General features: G+C 41.6%; 1 protein-coding gene across 1 annotated transcript; it reads left to right on the top strand.

Moving 5' to 3' along the window:
- Nucleotides 1–5,240: 5,240 nt before the first annotated feature.
- LOC130653672 (uncharacterized) lies at nucleotides 5,241–7,202 on the top strand. The gene is made up of 3 exons (XM_057456190.1): nucleotides 5,241–6,201; nucleotides 6,370–6,996; nucleotides 7,189–7,202. Exons 1-3 carry the CDS (start codon nucleotides 5,241–5,243, stop codon nucleotides 7,200–7,202), a joined length of 1,602 nt encoding a protein of 533 aa, XP_057312173.1.
- Nucleotides 7,203–22,947: the final 15,745 nt, after the last annotated feature.

Here is a 22,947-nt window from a genome sequence, read left to right as displayed (position 1 = left end):
CCCTCCTAGCACCATTAAATCAGCGGCAAACAGCGGACCTAACATATCTATTCCAGCACATCCCAGTTAGTGCCGCGGTTCATGACAGTTTCAATGAAAATCCAACATTCATCGAGCATCACGATCCCAAGGTATTGATTAAACAGTTTGTGGAGGAGCTGGAAAAAAGGCAGGCCCTAATCGTTGAAGAAGTGGAGAGAGTGTACCCAAGACCCGACGATTTTGACATGCTCCCATGTAGATATCAAGACGGTTGAAACGAGTGGGTGAACCAAGTTGCGGTGATCGGGTTTAACAGCGGTAAGTATGACATCAACATGATCAAGCGGTATTTTGTCGAGCAAATTGCGGAGAATGAGGAAAAGATCAAAGTAGCCAAGAAAAATAATGACTACATGTTCCTCACAACCTCAAAGTTTAAATTTCTCGATATCAAGAACTCGCGCCAGGCATGAGTTATGACAGTTGGTGCAAGTCCTTGGAATGTAGATTTGAAAAGCTCATGTTCCCGTATCAATGGCTTGACAGGTTTGAGAAGCTGAACCATGTTGGCTCTGTCAAACACGAGGACTTTTACAGTAATCTTAACGGTAAAAACACGCTAACACATGAAGAGTATCAAACATTCCGCGGAGAGTTTTATAAGCGCAGCTGCGTCACTATGATGGATTGGTTACGCGAGTACAACCTCGCCGATGTTATACCTTTCATCGAAGCTGTGGACAAGACGAGACTGCAGTATTATGATGATGAAATTGACATTTTGAAGGATTCGGTAAGTATCCCAGGCGTGTCGATACGATACGTGTTGAACAAGTCTTTACGATTGAACCCTGAGCTAGAGCTCTATGCTCCAGGCGAGCCGTGTACACATAAGTGTGAAGATCGATGTTTCCAAACCCGTTGCAAAGCTTGCAAGCAGGTCCAAAAAGCTTGTACACTCTGTACGAAGAACGAGGCGTATGAGCTCCTGCAGACGGGGATGTGGTCTCGTGATCGTCTTTTGCGGGTACCATGAGAGGAATGTAACAGGTATTAGATCTCATGTATACGACGAACCCCGCTCATGTAAAACCATTCTAAGCTATGACGCGAACATGCTCTACCCAAGCACCTTGCTCCAAGATTTTCCGTGCGGGAAGGAAAAACTGATCAAGATCGCTCTTCGGGTTTACGCAGGTTAATATAGAGGTACCCCCTGAGTTGTATTACAAATTCAGTGAGATGTCCCTGCTATTTGTCGTGAAGGAGATACCAAACGATCAAATCCCTGGGCACATACAAAAGTACTTGGCCAAGACGGGACGTAAGCGTGTCCCTGGTACCCGAAAGCTATTAGATTTAATGAAAGCTGAGAGGATCTTGTTGTATACTCCCTTACTAAAATGGTTTATCGATCATGGGTTGGAAGTCACCGCTTTTCATCAGTTCCTCAAGTATACCCGACGCAAACCCTTTGCATGGTTCCAACAGAGATTGCGGATGCACGAAGACAAGGTGATCAAGATCCGGATAAGCGCATCGCGGGTGATACAGCCAAGTTAATAGGGTAATTCATTCTGTGGAAAAATGATCGAGGATATTGCGAGACATGCGAACACCACGTTTACAAGAGACGAGGGGCAGGTTGATAAAGCGATGAGATCCCCACACCTTGAGGATCTTGAAGAGATAGGTGATGGGTATGAGATCCGGGAAGCAAAGCACAAGGTTAGTATAGATAGACCTTACCTATGTGGCATTGCAGTCTACCAGCTGGAAAAATTGCGGATGCTAGAGTTTTACTATGATTTTCTCGACAAGTATGTAGATCGTCGAGACTTTGAGTATATGTACACAGATACTGACTCGGCATATTTTGCAATATCTGGAGAGGATTTGCGAGAGGTGGTTAGGCCTGAACTACTTGACGAGTACGACAAAGACGTGGAAAAATGGTTCGACACTATCAAGTACTCGAGTAGAACGGGAGGGTTATTTAAGGAGGAATTCATCGGGTCCAGGACGATAGCTTTGATAACCAAGTGTTATTTTGTTGAGGGCAAAGATGGCACAAAATTCTCGTGTAAGGGAATGTCTAAGAGGCAGAATGCTGTTACTTGGTCCAGGTATATGAGCACTTTAAAAGGGGGTGTAGATACTGCTAATAATGTAGGTTTCCGGGTGCACAACCAGGGGATAATTACTTATGAGCAGAACAAGCTGGGGCTCTCGGCGTTTTAGGACAAAAAGGTCGTGCTCAAGGACATTATACATACAAAGCCTTTAGACTTGTAGGTAGCGTTGAGTATTAGATGCGTCCACGTGTTTTATCTACTTTCATGGTAGATACAACACACACAAAAATGGAGTTTAAGCAATGCACGCAATGTAATCACTTTTTATCTTTGAATAATTTTAAGTACCAACGGAATGGTCAATGGACAAAATGGTGGATCAGATGCTTGGATAGGAAAAAATGCCACCATCAAAAACAGCGTTGTAAGGAGTGTGATTTCGGTAGGTATCAGTATCAACTTATTTTGAACAGGATTCATCGTGCTCTAAGGCTTGAGAGAGAGATTTGCTCCACCGAATACTTAGGATGCGACATTACCACATTAAAGGCGCACATCCAGGCTCAGTTCACGGGAGGTATTAATTGGGGGAACCGAGGGCAGTGGAATTTCGATCACAAGGTGCTATTTAAACACAAAGAGAATGGTGAAGATCCCAGTGTGAAGAGGTAGTTCGCCAGACTCCCTTATACCAATATGCAACCGATGTGGGAGAGCGATAACAGGTCGAAAGGTCATCGATATATCACTGAGTAGTTAGCGCTTTATCACATAGTAGCAAAGGTGTAGTAGAGCCTTATACACGCTTGTACATAAGGCTCGAATAAATGTTGGACATATTGTTGCTGATTGCTATACTCCTCCCATACATCTTGCTACTTGCTTGTTTCTATCGATACAGACGAGTTATAATAATAGTAGTAATACGAGTAGTAATAATAATGTCTGAATTAACTGAAATTTTCGATGTTGTTGATACTCCCGCAGAAGCCATTGAGCAACATGAAAAACATATTGACAAACGCCAAGCCCTGAAGGATGCAATACGTCAAGGTAAACAGCACCTTCTGCCCAAGAAATGCACAGAAGGTTTTGTTGATAATGCATCACCCGAGGTGATCGACAAGATACACACTGAGTTCGTTCAGTGCGAGATTCAGGAAAAGGGCTCAAAGACTGCTAAGGCACTATCAACTCACGCGATAAGCATGTACACCAAGGCTATAAGTAACGTAGTGACCCTCGATAGCCTTGAAGGCTTGAGGCAAGATATCGAGGAGGACCCCATCATCAGGGACTCTATGGCTGACTTGGGGATTCTCGTGTACTCGGCGTTTGGAAAGCTTTTAACACCTCTGCTTATTGCTGCGCATACGATCAATCACACCCAACTCTCAACGTCCAAGGTAGTTGAAGAACGAGATGATGAGGAGCAACAAAAAGATGGGAAACAGTCTATCAAAGATACGAATGGATAATCGTGAATTCTATAAAAGAATAAACGGCGTGGCTACCACTTTATGCAAATTCCGGACCATGAGCTATTCGGCTTGGTGCAGCATGGTTGAGGACCTTGGTGTAGAAATCGTGACACCGGCAGCTGTTCGCTTTCCACCGCACGTGTATATTTTAGAGAGGAGAGCATATAGGAACGTGAACGTATATACAGGTAGACGCCCCCAAAGGATCTTAAAGGTCACGACTTAACGATGTCTGAAAATAAAGTTCTCGTAAAACCGTTTTCTGGTGCAACAGTTTCATGTATGCATCACTACATCAAACCGACCATGGCTTATAAACCTGACGTACTTATCTTGCACTGTGAAACAAATAACTTTAAGAAATCCAAGGATCCAAATAAGATAGCTGACGATATAATTGGTTTAGCATTAGCGGCTGCTAGCATGGATGACCAAACGTCTGTCGTAGTTTCTTCGATAGTACCCAGGGGAGATAAGTATAAAAATATGGTATTCAAAGTAAACGAGATTGTATCAAAAAAGTGCGCGGAAAGAAATATTGGTTATATTCCTCATTCCAACTTTGATGAATCACACCTAAATCGCAGTAAACTGCATCTTAATAGAAAAGGTACATTTGTTCTCCAAGAAAATTTTAAATCATTTTTGACCTGTTGACTCTATAGCCATTCTAACTAGTCACGCGATTGATGGACTTCATAATAATAATGATCTGCAAAAAGTTCGTATGTTGTATAAAAATAATATTCTAATCTCGTATCTGAATATCAATTCTATTAGGAATAAGTTGATATCGTTACAGTGTATTGTTCTAGACCATGTTGATATTCTATGTGTTGCAGAAACTAAATTAGACTCGTCATTCCCAGAGGCTCAATTTGCGGTCTCTTCATTTAAACAACCTTATAGGTTGGATGTTACAGATAAAAGTGGAGGTCTAATGGTTTATATAAGGCAGGATATTCCTTCGCGCCAATTAAAATGTCCTGTTTTGTCTGAGGATATTCAATGTATTCCTTTTGAATTGCGACTAAGGAACAGAACATTTCTTGTTATTTCTATATATCGTAACCCAAAACAATGTCTCAATTATTTTCTTGATGAGATTATTAACGTAGTGGATTATTTTTCAACATTTTACGAAAGTTTTGTAATTCTAAGAGATTTTAACGAAGTCTTTACACACAATGATATGTCGAAATTTATGGAACATTTAAATTTATCTAGTTTAATAAAAACACCTACGTGTTTTAAATCGGATGATGGAAGATGCATTGATCTCATTCTCACAAATAAAAATAGATGCTTTCAAAAGAGCGGCTCTTTTGAAACTGGAGTCAGTGATCATCATCATCTGATTTTCACATTTTTTAAATCGTCTCTTATAAAATGTTCACCTAAATATATAAGATATAGAACTTTCAGAAATTTTCATCGCACAAATTTTGAGTATGACCTTTCATCTGAGTTATTAGCTATTGATCAATCTAATTTTAATGCTTTTCACAACGTCTTCACAGACGTTCTAAATAGACATGCACCGGCAAAAATTCGAGTAGTAAGAGGTAATCAAAAGCCTCACATCACTAGAAATATAAGGAAGGCCATCATGAAACGCTCTTACTAAAAAAATAAAGCTAATAAATCAGGTGACTCTAAATATATAAAGCTTTATAAAAAACAAAGAAACATTATTGTAAATATGAACAGAGCAGCAAAGAGATCATATTTTCATTCCCACGAGACCAATTCCAAAGACTTTTGGAGCTCTTGTAAACCTTTTTTTTCGAACAAATCTCGCGGTAGTGAAAAGATTTCTTTGTTAGATGATGATAAAAATGAATTCATCTCTGATGAAGGTGAAGTAGCGACAATGTTTAATAAATATTTCATAGATTTAATAAGGAAACTCGATTTAAAACCCTGGAAATCCAAAGTGGCCTCTTCAGTATCTCTAAATGAACTTGATTCTATCCTTCTCCATTATGCTGATCACCCTAGTGTTTTAAAGATCCGTTCAAAAACGAAGAGAAACTTCTCCTTTTTACCTGTTAATCCTGAGGAAGTTCATAAAGTGATACTGAGCCTAAATGCAAAAAAGGCAGTCAGTGGCCCAATTCCAACGAGAATAATTCAGATAGTTGCAGACAAAATTTGCTTGCCACTTACAAACTGCATAAATTCTTGCATCACTGACGGTATATTTCCATCAGTACTGAAACTATCTGAAGTTATTCCCGTTTTCAAAAAGGGTGCCAATTCTCGGAAAGAAAATTACCGACCAATTAGTATTTTAAATAGTTTTTCTAAAATTTTGGAACGGCTTCTATTTAATCAGATTTCTAGCTATTTTCAACCAATATTTTCATCATTATTATGTGGTTTTAGAAGTAAATATAGCACCCAAAATGCTCTATTTCGCCTAATTGGTAAATGGCATCAGTGCTTAGATAAGTCTGGGGTGGTGGGAACTGTCTTAATGGACTTGTCAAAAGCATTTGATTCCATAGATCATGGCCTTTTAATCTCAAAATTGGCTGCTTATGGTTTTGATAGAAAAAGTCTTTACCTTATGAAAAGTTATTTCTCTGGACGTTTTCAAAGAACCAAAATCTGCAGTTCTTTTAGTGAGTGGCTCTCAATTGTTTTCGGCGTTCCACAAGGTTCTATTCTCGGTCCACTTCTGTTTAATATATTTATAAATGACTTATTATTATTTATTGAAAAAACTGATATTTGCAACTTTGCTGATGATAATACAATCTACACTTGTGGATCTCAATTAAATGAAGTCATTGCTGACCTTCAGCATGACTTAAATAACGTATTAGCCTGGTTTGAAAACAACCAATTGGTTGCTAATCCAGCAAAATTTCAGCTGATGTTTTTAGGTTGTCCACACAGTGATACTTTATCGCTAAGAATAAGCAATAACTTCCTAGTCGCATCGGAATCTGTAAAATTATTAGGCATTACTATTGATAGATGTCTCACTTTTAATGAGCACATCTCTAATCTATGTAAAAAAGGAAATAGCAATGTCAGATGTCTTCACAGAATAAGACGATTCATTAGTTTTGAACATTCAAAGTTATTGCTTAATTTCTATATTTTATCAATATTTACCTATTGTCCCATTATATGGATGTATTGCAGTGCTGTGCAGTATAAATTAATCATTTCAACACACAAACGTGCATTGAGAGCTGTAACAAAAGACTATCATTCCAGTTATCAGGACTTGCTGGTAAATTGTAACAGTGTGCAAATTCACGAACTGCATTTACGTATAATCTGCATAGAGATTTATAAAACATTAACAGACGAAAATCCGTCATTTATGCAGTCTTTTTACGCTATAAGACGTATCAGTTACAATTTGCGCAGCAAAAATAGTCTACTTTTACCATCCACAAGTTCAACACGCTTTGGTACTAGATCTTTTTTGTTTCGAAGTTGTTTGTTATGAAACTCTTTGCCTGACAGAGTGAAGAGTTCTCTCTCCATCAAGAGTTTTAAAAAGGAACTTATCTCACTTAATCTTTCAGATCTCTGCACATGTAGGCTACATAAGTCGGCTATTCTCGTCTCTTATTTTTAATGTTTGGTACATCTTTGTGTTTTTTTTGTTTATTTATTTTTTACTTTAGTTGGTGTAAATTAGTATTTACCATTTACTATGTAAAACCAACTTTAAATAAATGAAATAATAATAAAATAATAATAGATAGTCCAGGTGCAGCTTTCTTTGCCTCAAGCCTTTGTACCTTGGCTTCTGCTTTAGCGATCTCGCTGTCATAGAAGATCATCTTGCTTTTCAAGTGCTTCAGGTTAACCCTTAGCGTTTGAAGCTCGAGGTTGAGCCCTCTTCTTTCACGCTCTGTGAAGGCTTCACCGGTGGATGACGTTTCTGCCATAAGGCTCTCCGTTTCATGAAGGACGTTCCCTAGCAATGGCATCATTTCAATATCATCGCCTTCTCCTCGACATGAACAATCTTGTTCAGGAGTTTTTGAGCCATTACTTTACTGCCTTTGTTTGGTGTTGTATACTCCGTAAAGCCAATAGCACGCAAGCGATTTGTACCTAACCTCTTCGGTATCTCGGCAACGCTCTGTAATTCACTATTTCTTTTCGTGATCTCTATACCATCGAAAAGGAGCTGGTTTCCTCGTGCTTCAAACTCGTTGTAATATCTCGCAATTGGCTGCCCCAGCTCCTCACCAAGGTGTTCGTAAAGATCCTCGACCTTTGATTTTAGTAGGACTTCCCTCTGCCTTGTCATGCATTGACCCTGCTCTTCTAGTGTTAGCGTGGAGCTGGTATCAGGCTGGTACTCAGGCCTACTGAAAGACCCATCCTTATCTGGAATGTTTTCCTCTGGTGTAAAGTCGTCTCCTTCGTATATTGAATTAATCGGCAATGCATTTATTTGAAACGATCTGCAGCTAATAATAAATTATAAGTAATATGCTACCTACGCGGAGATTAAAACAATACTGGCAATGAAAGGAAAGAAGCAGCATGTGAAAGTCCCCAACATAGGGCAGAACGATGTCATTTTTCCAGGGAGTATCAAACTACTTTTCGATCTGGAACTTACGGGGACAAACACGAAACGCACCATCGTCAGCAATATAAATAAATCCTTGGAGCAAAATCTTTGCATAACCTTGAATGGCAACGAGGTGCAGAATATCAGCGGCTACATGATCGGGAAAACAACCTGATCCTAGAGGGGGTCAATCCCAACGATGGTACAATCCGCGCCCTACAGGTAAAAGCGACTGATCATGTAGGCAATGATGAAGAAAATGCAATCGTGGCAGGCTATAGCAACACCTTTTGTATTCCTCTAGGAAAAAAGTTTGAACTGACAAGAGACTTGCTGTTCTACCAGGCAGGGCTATACGACAGGCTGCAGTTTGTCCTACATTTTGCATAATATGGTGACGTTATCAAAGATGGAGGCACAACAGCTGTTGGAAATACTGAAGCGAAAGCACCGGATGCCGCGTACAAGATCACTAATATCGCACTAGAGTTTGACAAGGTGAACCACGAGGGTCTTGCGAGCGCTATGATGTCGCGGTACGGCCGTCTTGCGCTACCCTTTGAAAAAGTACTTCAAAGTAAGGTTGTCATCATGAAAAAGGCTGATACGAGCTAAAATTTGCAGATAGACACCCCTGCCAAAAGTCTAAAAGGTGTCTTGCTGCTGTTTGTAGACCCTTCGAAGGTCAAGGCCTACTCTGGCGCTAACGAGGTCTTTAACAATCCAAAGATCAAAAAAATCTCAATCACTGTCGAGGGTGAGCCTAGCGGACTATACTCGCATGCAATGCTTCCAAAAGGTCACCTAGAACAGATCGTAGCCACGATTCTAACGTGACGATTGGGAAGTTCTTCACGGAAATATATGCAACGTTTGTTGATTTTCGAGCATCACCTGACCACAGCCTGCACGGTTCTGGAAGACCCCTGCAACGCCTTAGTGACGGCATTACCCTACACATGACGAAGAAAGCCGATGGAACAACTGGGAATATTAAATGCTATGTTTTCCTACTTCAAGATGCTCAGTTGAACATTCTGGATGGGCGCTATCATCCTGTGGAATATTAGGAGTGTCCATCGAAATTTGTGTTTACCTTAGTGGCAGACACAAAAAATCAACATGGAAGAGGCCAAATGCTCAAACTGTAATCACTCTTTACCACTAGACAATTTTAGGATCAAGGGGAACGGACAACGGACAAAAATGTGCATCAAATTCCTCGACAAAAAGAAGGCATCACGGGAACGTAGCAAATACCCACACAAAAAAGAGAGATGAAGGTGCAAGGACTGCAAGGGCAGCCAGATTTGCGACCATGAAAGGGTAAAATCCATCTGTAAGGACTGCAAGGGGAGTCACATCTGCCCTCATGAAAAAAAGAGACGATATTGCCTCATATGTGACCCTCCTGGGCATCTCGCTTATATTGTTCGTTGTCGAACGCACGAGGCTCTGTATGGAAACAAAGCCCTAAGCTCTCAAGAGTACCTTGGGTGCGATATGGCTACACTTCGTGCCCATATTGAGGTCCAGTTTGTTGAAAGGATGAACTGGGGAAAATTACGGTAAAGGGATGCATATCAATCACAAAATACCGATTAAATATCAAGAAAACGGCAGTGCTCCGTCGCTTGCCGAGGTAGCGAGGCGGCTCCACTATACAAATTCTCAACCTATGTGGGCAAGCGAAAATATGTCCAAGGGCAACCGCTTCGTCTCAGAATAAATGGCAACTATAGCAGTAATAGCCGCAGGGGCGCTTATCAACGCTCTAGCATTCAGCGGATTCAACTTTCTATTCTATAGGAAACGGCACGATGAAGCCATTGCACGACTTCAAGCAGCTTAGCAACAGTGGGTGCGTGACAGACAAGCAAAGATCGATTGATATAACCATCAGCGAGAGCTGAAAAGGCAAGCTGGAGAGAACTTGAAGAAGCTCGATGAAGGCATGAGGGAGTACTATATCGCAACGATCAAAAAAGCTCCAAAACTATCCGATTTTTACACACCTTCCAAGCAACAACAAGACAGCGACCTGACATTTATCGTTGGATCCTTAGCCCTTCTTGGGTTTGCAGCGTACAAGTATATGTAAAATTGAAACTGTGTGGCAAAGCGCGTAGCTCTGCGTTGCTGCAGATCGCGCTAGACGTTCTTTGGACATCTAACAAAGATGTCAAAAGGAGTAACACATATCCCTACAGAGAAGGAGGCGGAAAAACTAAGTAAAATTTACTATACCCCTGAACATCTCTGGACTGGTCGGAAGGCCGTTAAATTGCTATCCTTAGAAGCTGGACTATCCAAAAAGAAGGTCACTCACTGGCTGTCTAGGCAACTCTTATGACTTAGACATATTCGAGGACCTAAAAGCATCAACTATCCCCATTTTACCATTACAAAACCTAATGAAATGCATCAGTTTGACTTGCTGTAAATGCCTCATGACAAAGTCTACGGTAACGTGTACAAATACATTCTCACCGGTATCGATATAGCTTTAAGATAGAAAGGTGGAGAGGCCTTTGCGTACGAAAAAGACCAGCGATGTTGCTGCTATGATCAAGAACATTTATAAAGCGGGACCTCTCCGCTATCCGAAGATTTTTCAGTGCGACAACGGGTCAGAATTCAAGTCAGACGTAACGAAGCTGTTAGAAAGCAAAGGGGTGGAGATTAAGCGGGTAACCACCAAGTACCACCATACTTTCACGGCCTTTGTCGAGTCATTTAACAAGGTGCTTGCGGAGAGGCTCTTCAAACCTCAGGATACACAAGAGTTGGTCTCTGACGAGACTAGTAGCATCTTGGTGAAAATCCTTTACACTATCGTCAAAAGTCTCAACGACACCAAGACTGCCATGATCGGTATGAAACCTTCGAAGGCGATCAAGCTAGACGGAGTCCCACTGGCAAAAAGCGAAGAATATCCGGAGGAAAAGCCTCTACCCGAGGATGGATTGCACCTGTATCTGCTGCAGCCAGGAGAAGAGCATGGTGATGCGAGAAGACGTGCAATGGACGCCTGGTGGAGCAAGAAAACGTATAGGTTGGACCACATTGTAGCGGGTAGCCGTCTGTTGTACTATCTTGAAGGTCGGTCGCCTAGCGGCTCCGCGGGAGCGCTTGAGCGAAATTTCGTAGCAGAGGAATTGATGCTGATTCCAGAAGATGTTGAAGTACCTCTAGAGCATGTCAAAAAGTGGTGAAGTATCGCTTCTTCTTGGTATGTAATGAATATCAGCAACTGTTTTGGTGACTCACAAGCCTAGTCTTCTAGTGCTGGAACACCTAGATCGTACAAATCATCGCGAGTGAGGTCGATAAGACTGAAGTGGCATTGGTACCGCTCCACGTGCCCTTCCTCTTCGAATCTGTTGAATGCGTGTATACCATTAGGATTGTCTATAACTACAATCTCTTCAGAATTTGGGTAGTTCTCTTTGAGCCATCTCCTTTTGGTGGGAATAACACGTCTTTGAACACGCGCACAGTAGAACGGAAGATGGTGATACTCGTCGTCGTCCTGCGCGGTATGCTTCCGATGGATTATTATCACATTGTCTTTCCTTGAATCCCGTACATGTAGTACAAACCTTTCTCGAAACCTTGTATTTTCCTGGCTCTGTACTGCAAGTTGTCGATCTTTTTCCTCAAGATCGTCCTCCAGCACCATAAGTTGTCTATCCCTGTCTTCGAGATTATCTTCAAGGAGCGCCAGGGCCGTACCTTTTTCTTCGATGGTTGCAGCAACCTTTCGCATTTCTATGGGTAGCACCTCCTCTACAACCCACTCCAAAAATGGTTCTGCTCCAGATTGACCACACCTCAGGAGGAAGCAATAAAGGTCTGGTTCCGTCCGTAGAACTGTGTTTGGCTGGGTGCACTCAGATCTGAGTACACCCCCAAGACCAGTAATAGCGTCACCTAGTCGCATTTTATACTTTTCAGGAACATATCTCTGAATGGCTTGCACCCCAGTCATTCGTTTATATCCTACAGCTCTCCAAACATCGGAGGCTTCGATACATTGACCATTATCCTGGATATAAAATGATCGGACTTGTTTTCTTTCGAAATAATCAATCATTACAAGAGACATCTTCTACTTGTAATTCTTTTTGAATTCGAAATTCTTTTTGTATGGACGACTTTCCTTTACCCCAGCATGGCATGCCGGGTCCTGACCATGTGAAGACATCAGAGAGTACTCTGTTACATCCGCATACATCCGCATTATATCCGCAGCACCAAGAAGAAGAAGCAGCGCTGTAGCAACGCCCAAAAGTCAGCCTGTGCTTGATCTATCAAGAATTTCATAGCTTCTAGGGTGCTCCAGTCTCACGTACAAGCAAGCATGCTTGGACTTTTTGAGTTGAGCCTTGGTAGTCTCCCAGTCACTGATTAGATTCGTTTCCTCATCGATAAGCTTCATGTCCGACCGCTCATGGGGGTACCACATGAATAACTGCTTTTTTTGTCTCCGTAAGTTCTTCGGTAGGGCGGTATACGACTGTGTGAGGAGCCAGAGACTGTGCTTGCAATGTCTACCACTGATGGCAAGCTCAAGTAAAGATTGACGCTTTTTGTCGAGACTCTCGTCAGCGATCATATCATCGATGATGAACAATGTTTCTTCGCCTGCTAGCAACGACGACAATTTTCCTATCCATTAGAAGAGCTGATCCTTGGGGTCTAGCAGAAATACATTGTCATCTTTCCATAGCGAAGATCTTTCGAGGTATGTGCTATTCCACTGTATGGTATGGCATAGTATCACTATGTTGTAGTAGTGTCGCTTGTACTAGTTTTCAAGCAAATCCAAGACACGGTGCGTTTTCCCGCAGCTTGTCGGCCCTGTAAAGATTGCTGTGTGTGAATCTTTGACAATGTCTAGAGTCGTTTTTTTCAAAGCCGAATTTGTAGAGGGCAAACACTGTTTTTCGCTGGACAGTTATTTATTTTGGAGGCATTAGGGAACGTTTACACCAGCCTTGTTTTATCGCATAATCGTTGAATAATATCGCTCCCGTCATATAGCCAGCAAGCTTTAAACCGTCCTCCAGGTCCACCTTGGCTCCTGGCCTAGAAACTCCCAGCGTCTTTTTTGCACCTAGTGCTAGAAGAATAGTATATGATACTAGTCTGACAGATTCCCATAGAGAATCAACGACTTCTTTCTGATATTCTTTGCTCATTTATTATATATTCGAGCTTAACGCATTTGAAAAATCTTAAGTTGAGGCGCGGGGCGAAGGCTGACGCTGCTGAGTCGCAGGGTGATCTTCAACTTCAACAGGCTGCTCTTTTCCATCCTGCTGCTTAGGAAGATATAGACCCCAACTGCTGCCATGCAAGCAAGTACAACAAAACCTCCAGCGCTATAGAGATATACGTCGTTTGACTTGTGTGGGACTTGACCACTTGATTTAAGAACCTGTCCACTTGATGCACGAACCTGGTCATTTGATGAAGAACTTTCTAAGTTCCTAAGCTAATTCTTGCGGTTCCATTCAGCAAATTTTTTACCAGCAGCAACACGACCTTCGTTCTTCTTCTTGGTTAGAACTGGATTAGTAGACTCGTCACTCATTTCTTTTAACTCTTTTCTTCTCGATCGTGCTCTTGCTGAGCCGCTAGGCGGTCGTTTTCCTTTTTCACGGAGAGCTGTGTGTGATTAATCGTATGCACAGCGAATAACAGTGGCGTTAGAAATTTCCCGAAGAGTACTCCGCCTTCGGGAAATTTCTAGCGCCAAATCTGCCATAGAGTCTTCCATTCTCCAAATCTGCCTTAGAGTCCTTGATGATTGGGTCTTCCTCGATATTCTTTCTCAGACCCTCAGCACTATCGAGTTGAAATACATTCCCCACGGCCTTGGCGTACATGCTAATGGCGTGTGAAGACAGTGCCTTTGCGGTCTTTTCCATTTTCTCGTGGATCTCACGTTGAACAAATTCCGTATATGCTTTGTCGACTGCCTCGTCTGGCGCCTTGTCAACAAAGCCTTCTGTATATTTTTTCGGCAAGAGATGCCCCTTGCCTTTCCGTATAGCATCTTTCAAAGCTTGACGTTTGTCGATAGGTTTTTCGCGATGCTCGAAGGCTTCTACTGGTGTTTCTACTTCATCAAATATTTCTGGGATTGCAGAAATCTTTATTAGAAGCTTTCTATAACGACAAAAGCAGAGCACGATCAAGACGTACGGAAGAATTATCGCAATATACAAACAAAATTCCACCATTTATTGGAATTTTGTTTGAGCAACCGCGCTACAATCTTTTCCACTACTCAGAAATACGCGACTTACAACTCCAAAGGCACCGTATGTATACTATCCTGGATTATTTTCCGCTTATCGTAGAACGCTGAGAGTCTTAGCTTGTTTTGCTCGTACGTGACCATCCTCTGGTTGTGCACCCAGAAACCTACGTTTTTCGCATTGTCTAAACTCCCCTTTAAGGTGCTCATGTACCTGGACCAAGCCACCGCATTCTGCTTCTTTGACATCCCTTTGCATGAAAATTTGGTACCCTCTTTTCCTTCGACGAAATAGCACTTGGCTTTCAGGGCAATCATCCGAGAGCCGATGAATTCCGCTTTGAATAACCCTCCCGTTCGACTCGAGTACTTAACGATGACAAGCCAGTTTTTCACGTCTTTGTCGTACTCGTCCGTTCAGGGCGAACGACATCTCGCAACTCTTCTCCAGAGATGGCAAAATAAGCCGAGTCCGTATCCATGTAGCAATACTCAAAGTCTCGACAGTCTACGTACTCGTCGTAGTAGAATGCGAGCATGCGCAACTTCGCTAGCTGATAGACGGCCATACCACATTGGTAAGCTCTATCGTTACCGACCTTGTGCTTACCTTCTCTGATCTCGTACGCATCTCCTATCTCTTCAAGTTGTTTGAGATACGGGGATCTCATCGCTCCGTAGAACGAGTTCCCCTTCAACTTGGCTGTATCTCCGCAATACGCTTTTCAGGGTCTTTATTCGCTTGTCGTCGTGCATCTGCAATCTTTTTTGGAAACCATGCAAATGGCTTACCTCGAGTGTATTTGATAAACTGGTGAGAAGCAGTCACTTTCAACCCATAGTCAACGTACCATTTCAGTACGGGCGTATAAAACAAGATCTTTTCAGCTTTCATCAACCCTAGTAGCTTAAGCGTACCTGAAACACACTTGCGCCTCGTAGTTTTTAAGTACTCTTGCATGTGCTCGAAAATTTGATCATCGGATATCTCCTTGACCACAAATAGCGGAGCCATCTCGCTGAATTTATCATACAGTTCCGGAGGTACCTCGATATCGACTTGCGCAAAGCCGAAGAGCGATCCATTTTGAACACCTTGCGTCAGTATCTCGAGCGCCGATGTCGGTGTAGACACCTTGACTAGCTTTTCCTTCCCACACGGAAAGTCTTCCAGCAGGGTACTAGGGTAGAGCATGTTGGCGGCATACCCTAGAATGGTGTTGCATTTGTTTGGCTCCTTGTAGATATGAGATCTGATACCCGTCACGTCCCTCTCGTGGTACCTACAGAAGACAATTGCTGGGCCACCGACCATCCCTGTCTGCAAGAGCTCGTAGGCCTCATTCTTCGTGCACTCTGTGCATGATGTTTGAACATCTTTGCAAGCCTTGCGCTTCTTGGAACTGTGTGGCAAAGCGCGTAGCTCCGCGTTGCTGTTGAAGCAGTCTTCTTTACACTTATGCTTACAAGGCTCTTCTGGGGCGTAGAGCTCTAACTTTGGGTTCAGCCGTAGAGTCTTGTTCAAGACTTAGCGCATCGACACGCCTGGAATGCTTACCGCATCCTTCAAAATGTCTATGTCATCGTCGTAATACTGCAGCCTTGTCTTGTCCACGGCTTCAATGGACGGTTTCACGTCGGCTAGATTGTACTCGCGCAACCACTCCACCATAGTGACGCAATATCGCTTGTAAAACTTTCCGCGAAATGTTTCATACTCTTCAGGAGATAGCGTGTTTTTCCCACTAAGACTACTATGGAAGTCCTCGTGCTCGACGGGGCCCACATGGCTAAACTTGTCTTAGTTTGACAACCATTCGTAAGGAAACACGAGCTTTTCAAGCTTACATTCCAGAGACTTACACCTACTGTCATAGCTCATCCCAGGGGCAAGAAAATTCTTGATATCGAGAAATTTGAACCTCGAGGTTGTGAGGAACATGTAGTCGTTGTTGTTCTTCGCTACCCTGATCTTTTCGCTATCGTCTTTGGCAAGTACCGCTTGATCAGGTTGATGTCATACTTTCCACTATTAAAACCGATCACCGCTACCTGTTTCACCCACTCGTTCCAAGCTTCTTGAGCCCTCTTTGAAAGCATGTCAAAGTCGTCAGGCCTCGGTTACATTCTCTCGACTTCTTCGACGATGAGGGATTGTCTTTTTTCCAGCTGCTCAACGAACTGTTTAACCAAGACCTTGGGATCCTGGTGCTCAAGGAACGTTGGATCTCCGTTAAGGTTACTGTAAAGGAAACATTTTTTTTAGGTTTCTTGCAAAAAATTCATAAGATATAGGAAAAAAATTTCTCTTTCCAATGACATATTTTATAGTCTATGAAAATGTTTGGAACATCCCTTTCTTCTGGAAAAAGCCTTTTTAGAGGTGTTATATCCTTCACACCTTTGAAAAAATATGTGCAAAATGAGTTGAGCATATTTTTTGTAAACATTATGCATAATATGGAACTCCCGTATAAAAATAAGCATAATAATATTTTTTAGATAGTTTACTTTCACTATCGAATTAAAAAAAATCAAAGTTAAGGAATATGCATATGAGCTATCTCTTGTAACCCTGACTTCTGTCTATTAATAATTCTGAGCGTGTGCACACGTATTCAGCATAAAGAAAAAGCTCGCACTTCTATCATCTTTCTGCATACTCAGTTCACACATTTTTATAACACCTACGAAAATCTTTAAAAACAAATATCTCGTTAGTAAATTTTCGCATACATGCCTTTACGTTTGTGGTCTCTTTTTCCGAAAGCTTTCCATTGGCTCATCGAAATTTTCGGTAATGAAAAGCTGAATAAATTATGCCCAAAAGGTTCCCGGATTTTTTTGTATAAATTACTGATTAGCGAATTATGACGACAGAAAGAAAAAAATATGCATTTTTTTAATGATTATATATAATTACAAATAATTTCATAACGACGTTATTAGAGAAAAAAAAAACCGGGCAACCTTTTGAATTTATTTTATGCTAAATATAATGGTGCGAAAACGAGAAGTCTGCGACCACGCGTTTGGAAAAAGAAGCCATTTTAAAACGCACGGTGAAAAAAAGTTGATGTGTGTTTATTTTATTATATTTTCTTTTTGGAAAATTACCATCTCATGAAAATAGCACCATCAAAAAAGTCTTTCATCAAGCATTCAGAAACAAAAAAACATAAAAAAAATATAAAAGTATTGATAAATTATAAGGGTTTTTCTGAGACTACTCATGAAGTGAGTTTTTTCCTTTACAGTAACCTTAAGACTATCGTGAATGGCGACACTTATCGGAATATGCTCCGATCTGTACATCAGGTCTGCTGTTTGCCGCTGATTCAGGGGCAGCAAAAGCGCCTCGAAATCAAAAATGGTGTAGTGAGAATATGGTCAAAAGTCTTTTTTTGCCACGTTGATTTTGGGTGGATTTTCACATTTCGAGGCTGTGACAAGGTTATAACCTAAATCTTTTATCTCATTTTCCTTATACTTAGTTGAAGCGTACCGATTCTTGTCTACATTGGATCTCTTCGGTTGACAGAGAAATCAGTGCCACTTGCAGCCGTTGTATTCGTAGACGGTCTTCGAAATAGGGTCATAACTGTCAACTTTACACAACTCGTGCCCTACATTTCGCATCACTCGTTCTCCTCCGTGCCCACAGAGCGCGTGATGTATGTGCCTCCCCGTCTGCTCTGACATCACCTCTATCCATTGACACGCCACGCCCCTAAAGTTCTCGTCGTAAAAGACCTATTCCGACTTGCTCAGCATACGTTTCACATTCTCACCTTTGCAAATGATTGTCGTCTTGACCGCATCGCATTCGTTCTTCTTATGCCGCATGAGATTGCAAGCTTTTGTGAAAAGCTGGCCGCATACCTCGCATTCCCAGTGTTGTGTTAAAACATTCATCTTTTTTATGTAGAAACAGTGCCCATCCCGCATACCAAGATTGATTGTGTCTAAGCCTTTTTTGTACTGATTTTGTCTATAGACGTGCTAGTGCGAGAGCTGTTTTCGCTCTCCCCGGTAGTGAACAGCTAGGCATAGCAACATGCACAAATTGTCGGTTCTTTCCGTTTTTCCATCCATAGCGTAGATGCACCTCGTTTTTCGCAGCCAATCCGGAAGAGGGCTGCATCCCAACAGAGGCTCTCTCGTAGAGATCAACTTAATTTGCACGTGGTTAAACACAAGTTTCCCTTCATATGCTCCAGGAGTCTCGATGGTTCGTTCTGGTGGTACATATGCCTTACCCCAAAACTCATTCTCCAGATCCAGACGCTTCATTTCACATTCTTCTATGAAAGCTTCGATCTCTGCGATGCTTGATAGCGACTTGGAGCTCTTAGTTTTGTGATAGGAAGATACGCCACCCCCACCTCGGTAAATATCACAGCTGCAACTGTAGAAACAACATTAACGCGCATGTCTATATGAGGTGTGATTTTTTGCATGATCGCATCTGTCAGTGGTTGGTTCAGATTTTTGTTGAACAGCCATGTCTTGACGCGATTTCTGTCTTCCAAGAGTTCTGTGTCATTTTCGTCAAAAATATGTTAAATGTCTTCGATTCCCTGATATTCGTCTTGGATGTCCTCGTGTCGTAGTAGTCCTTCTGTGCTTCCTGTTCGACTTCGTCGTGCAGTGTTGTCCCTCTCGAAATTTGTTCCTTTGCCTTGTTGTAATAAAGAGTAACAGTATCCCGCACACTCTGTAATCGATCTGCAAGAGCGTCGTGAGTTGCTGCTACTGGCGCTGATACAGTGCTGTATAGTTTACTGATTGCATTCTTGAACCAACTCATTTCTCTTTTATTATAAGTACAGTTCAACCTCAACTAGCAGCAGTCGTGGTTTGAGTAGGGGATTTCCTTGCTACTCAAAATACCGTGGGATTTTGTCAGACCGAAGGCTATCGATCGTTGAAGGTTTTGCGCATGCGTAGATTTTTGATGATGTCACGTGGTCACGTGATCTTTTTACTCATTTAAGGTATGATAAAATCTGTGACGTCACAAGTTTTTGGTGATGTCAGCAGATTTGATGGATGTGGGGGTCACGTGACCTGTTTTACTCATTTGAGGTATGATGAAATCTGTGACGTCACAAGTAAAAAACTGTATGTAATTTTTATAAGGGTTTGACCGTGGAAAATTGAAAAACCGCTTATGGTAACTCCCTATTACTACTGATCTGGTACATCTCCCTAGGCAAATGTGCTATAGGTACACCAGCCGGATGGTACATGCTTACTCAGCCTTTACGTCTTGGTATTCCTGGCATATTCTACCGGAATTAGCAGACTATCGAAGTCTGCATAGATGGCAAATGGTACCTTGAATTGCTGTTGGCCATCCCTGTAGTATAGCCATTTTTCAGCCTTATTTGGCATCGTAATTTTAACAGCCTCATAATTGATGCAGTACCTATAGTGCTTGTCCCTCGATATAATTGTGGGGAAGGCCTGCAAAAAATTTAGGCAGAAGTGCATTTTTGCTGTATTTTTTGAGGTCTCAATACCAAGGAGTCGCGATAGGCTTTTGATGGCTGTGTAGTGATTCTTCTTGCCATCGGTGATATATATTAGATTCACCTGCTTGCCACGTCCGTTATGCGTTGATCGACGTAGGATATTGATCCTCTTGCCATCGGTGATTTACAATAGATTCAACGCAATCTCCTTGTCATTATCCTCGAACTTTGATATATCCTTAATACTTGTAGGAAACTCTATACTTTCCCAATTATATTGGCCTACGTATGGTCTCAGCTTGCTGATTCTTTGAGGATCCCTTTCAATCTCCTGATCATGTAGGCTGGCGATGATGGCCCACTTGAAACACTCCTCATCATCATTTTTTGGATTAATAATGCCCTTCTTGGAGGCTATCCTTTTAGGTGCTTGTATATAAGATAAACCCCTTGTTAGTCTCAATTTGTGGAAGTCTACGTCGAGGTATAGTATTTTGGAGGTTGTGAAACCACTCTGGGGTAATGCTGGATTTTCTACATGTGTTTTCACCTGGGCGAATATCCTATTCAGCACGTCATCCATGTCGTTGCCCTGGAAGACTGACGTCATGTTGCTGGTGAAAACCTTCCCTACCTCAATATACTCCTCATCGCTGGCCTCCCCCAGGTTCGTCTTCTTCTTCTTCCACATAATCCATAGGAATATCCGTACCTTCGCTGACCCCATGTCTTCTACCTGCCCCTCAACTAAGGTTTTCACGTTGGGTCGGACCATCCCGATATACCCGTCAACGTCGGCACCTCCTATACCAGGAATTCGGAAACTCCGAAAGATCCTGTGGAGAGCATGCTTATGTTCCTATGGTGTGATATCTTGCCCTGGCTGTTCATGTAGATAGTCCTGGTTAGCCTCCTGTTCGACTTCATCATCCAGAGTAGGTCTTGTATTTGCTACCCTCCCATAGAGCCTCATCACCCTGCGATTGAATGCTGTATAGGTACTCTTGACCCCTCTTTTATAGACTTTGGGACGGCATCAACTAGCCAGTTGTACCATTTCCGCATTTTATCACTTACAACTGAACGATTTTTCGACATCTCTTGGGTATCAAAAATATCCATGGCCTCCAGCGTTGGTAGTATGGTTATAGGTCTTACGGGCTTTCGTTGTCCGGAACTTCTGGGTGGCCTCTGCGGTACGTCCAACAAGGCAACCAATTCGGCTTTACCTAGCCTATAATACCCTGTTAGTCCACGACCTTTTGCGATATCTCGTAATTGTTTTGACCGTATGTGATTCCATTCTCTCTTTTATTGTATAAAATTTTTACATTTTCGGAGGACTTCATTCTGCTCAAAACTAACGCGGTTATTCCCCTCAAGGGAATTTCCCCTTACTCATTTTTGTATGATAGCGAATTTCCCTTTATGCGCGTAGAATATTATGGAAATTGCGCTAGAAAATTTTTGGACCTCTTATTCTGTATACTTTGATGACGTCCTTACTTATTAGGGACTTTACCCTGCTAGGCATGGCTAGGCATGGCTAAGAATGGTATGGTGCCGGATTTGTTGTGACTTGCCGTGACGTCACTGCATTGCGCGCATGCAACTGCGCTAGAACATACATTTTCCTATCTCTGGTCTCCTAGCTAGCAAAAAGTACCCTTAGCTAACACTCACGAATCAAATCAGCTCAGTAACGGAGTAGTTAATTTTACTTCTCAATAGACACAATGAATGGCCAAATGAATGCCTTGAGCCCTCAAAATTATGGTTGTGCCCCCTAAGCAAATTACATGATTTTTCTTTTACAAGAATGTGCTTTATAAGAATATTAGGGTTTAGGTTAAAAAACAACAGGTTTTTTGTTTAGAGCGATAGAAAGTGAAGAATTTTTTATTTAAAAACGGGAGTTATCACACTCCAGCTCCTCAATCAACATTGCGGACCAGAATTGAATCTAGGAATTTTTTGAGTTACATTAAGAGAAGTATTTTTAGGACAATTAGATGATTGCCCAATGGGAGGACCCATTTCTATAATATTCTCGGGAATATACATGAATAAAATGGAATGTGACACAGTATTATCCATAAAACCAAATTTTTACAAACCGTTTGTCGATGACGTATGTACTAAAGGGAAAAGAGATGTACATGATTTATTATTTGAAGCACTTAATAGTTATCACCCAAATATTAAAATTGACCGTCGTGAAGAACCCAACGAAATATCTTGATACACACATTATTAAGGTAATACATTTGAAGCAATGGTATATCGAAATGAAAATAAATTAGCTACCTATTGAAAGTCGGCAGTTCCGATAATATATAAAAGAAGTGCTGTAAATGGAGACCTTCACAGAGCACAAAAAATCTCTAGCAGCTTATGGCGCGTGGCCTTGTGGTTATGGAGTTCACTTCGTAATCACAAGGTCCGTGGTTCGGTCCACAGCGCGGGCATGTTTAGCAAGTGTCTTTACCACAGCTACGGGTCAACCCATGCCATGTGAGGAAATTTGGGTAGGTATTGCCGGTGTATACTTAATGTATACATTCAGAACACAGGACCCGCATTGATAACAGTGTTTCCAACACTGCAGTGGCTACCCTGTATAAATAATCGGAATAATAATAATAATAAAGAGGAAATAAAGTACATACGAGAGAAATATAAGAAAGCGAATGTCCCTTACATATCAAGTGTCATTGATAGTTTGAAAAATAACGAAAAGGAGGTGGACATTATTCCTGATCGGCTATTTGAAAAAAATGAAAATTACTATTTTGCAATACCATTTTGTGAACAAAATGAAAAAGATGTTAAGAAATTTATAAACAAACTTAATGAGTTTACGATGACCGTTTTATTTTTATCGTATTATGATCAACAAAGAAATTAGAATCTTTGTTTCCTTTAAAAGACAGAAACAGATATCCATCCTGTGTTATATGCGTAGGAGTGTGCTTGTAAGGCAAGAAATACATTGGCAAAACAATTCGTAATGCAGAAATAGGCTGGAGAGAGCATGAATCGATTAAAGGAAAGTCAGAGCCAGCTGTGCATATTGTTGCATATAGTGGTTACTCGTTTACTTGGAAAA

Source organism: Hydractinia symbiolongicarpus, chromosome 8 (genome assembly GCF_029227915.1).
Source record: "Hydractinia symbiolongicarpus strain clone_291-10 chromosome 8, HSymV2.1, whole genome shotgun sequence".
In the NCBI taxonomy this organism is placed as follows: domain Eukaryota; kingdom Metazoa; phylum Cnidaria; class Hydrozoa; order Anthoathecata; family Hydractiniidae; genus Hydractinia; species Hydractinia symbiolongicarpus.
The sequence above is the reverse complement of the archived record's forward strand: the minus strand, read 5'-3'. Positions and strand labels throughout refer to the sequence as shown.

Excerpts from the sequence above, each read along its gene's own strand:
- LOC130653672 (XM_057456190.1), top strand. The coding sequence starts at position 5,241 with ATGAACAGAGCAGCAAAGAGATCATATTTTCATTCCCACGAGACCAAT. Across the intron at positions 6,202-6,369 it reads TGTTTTCGGCGTTCCACAAG|CCTGGTTTGAAAACAACCAA; the intron begins GTTCTATTCTCG and ends ATAACGTATTAG.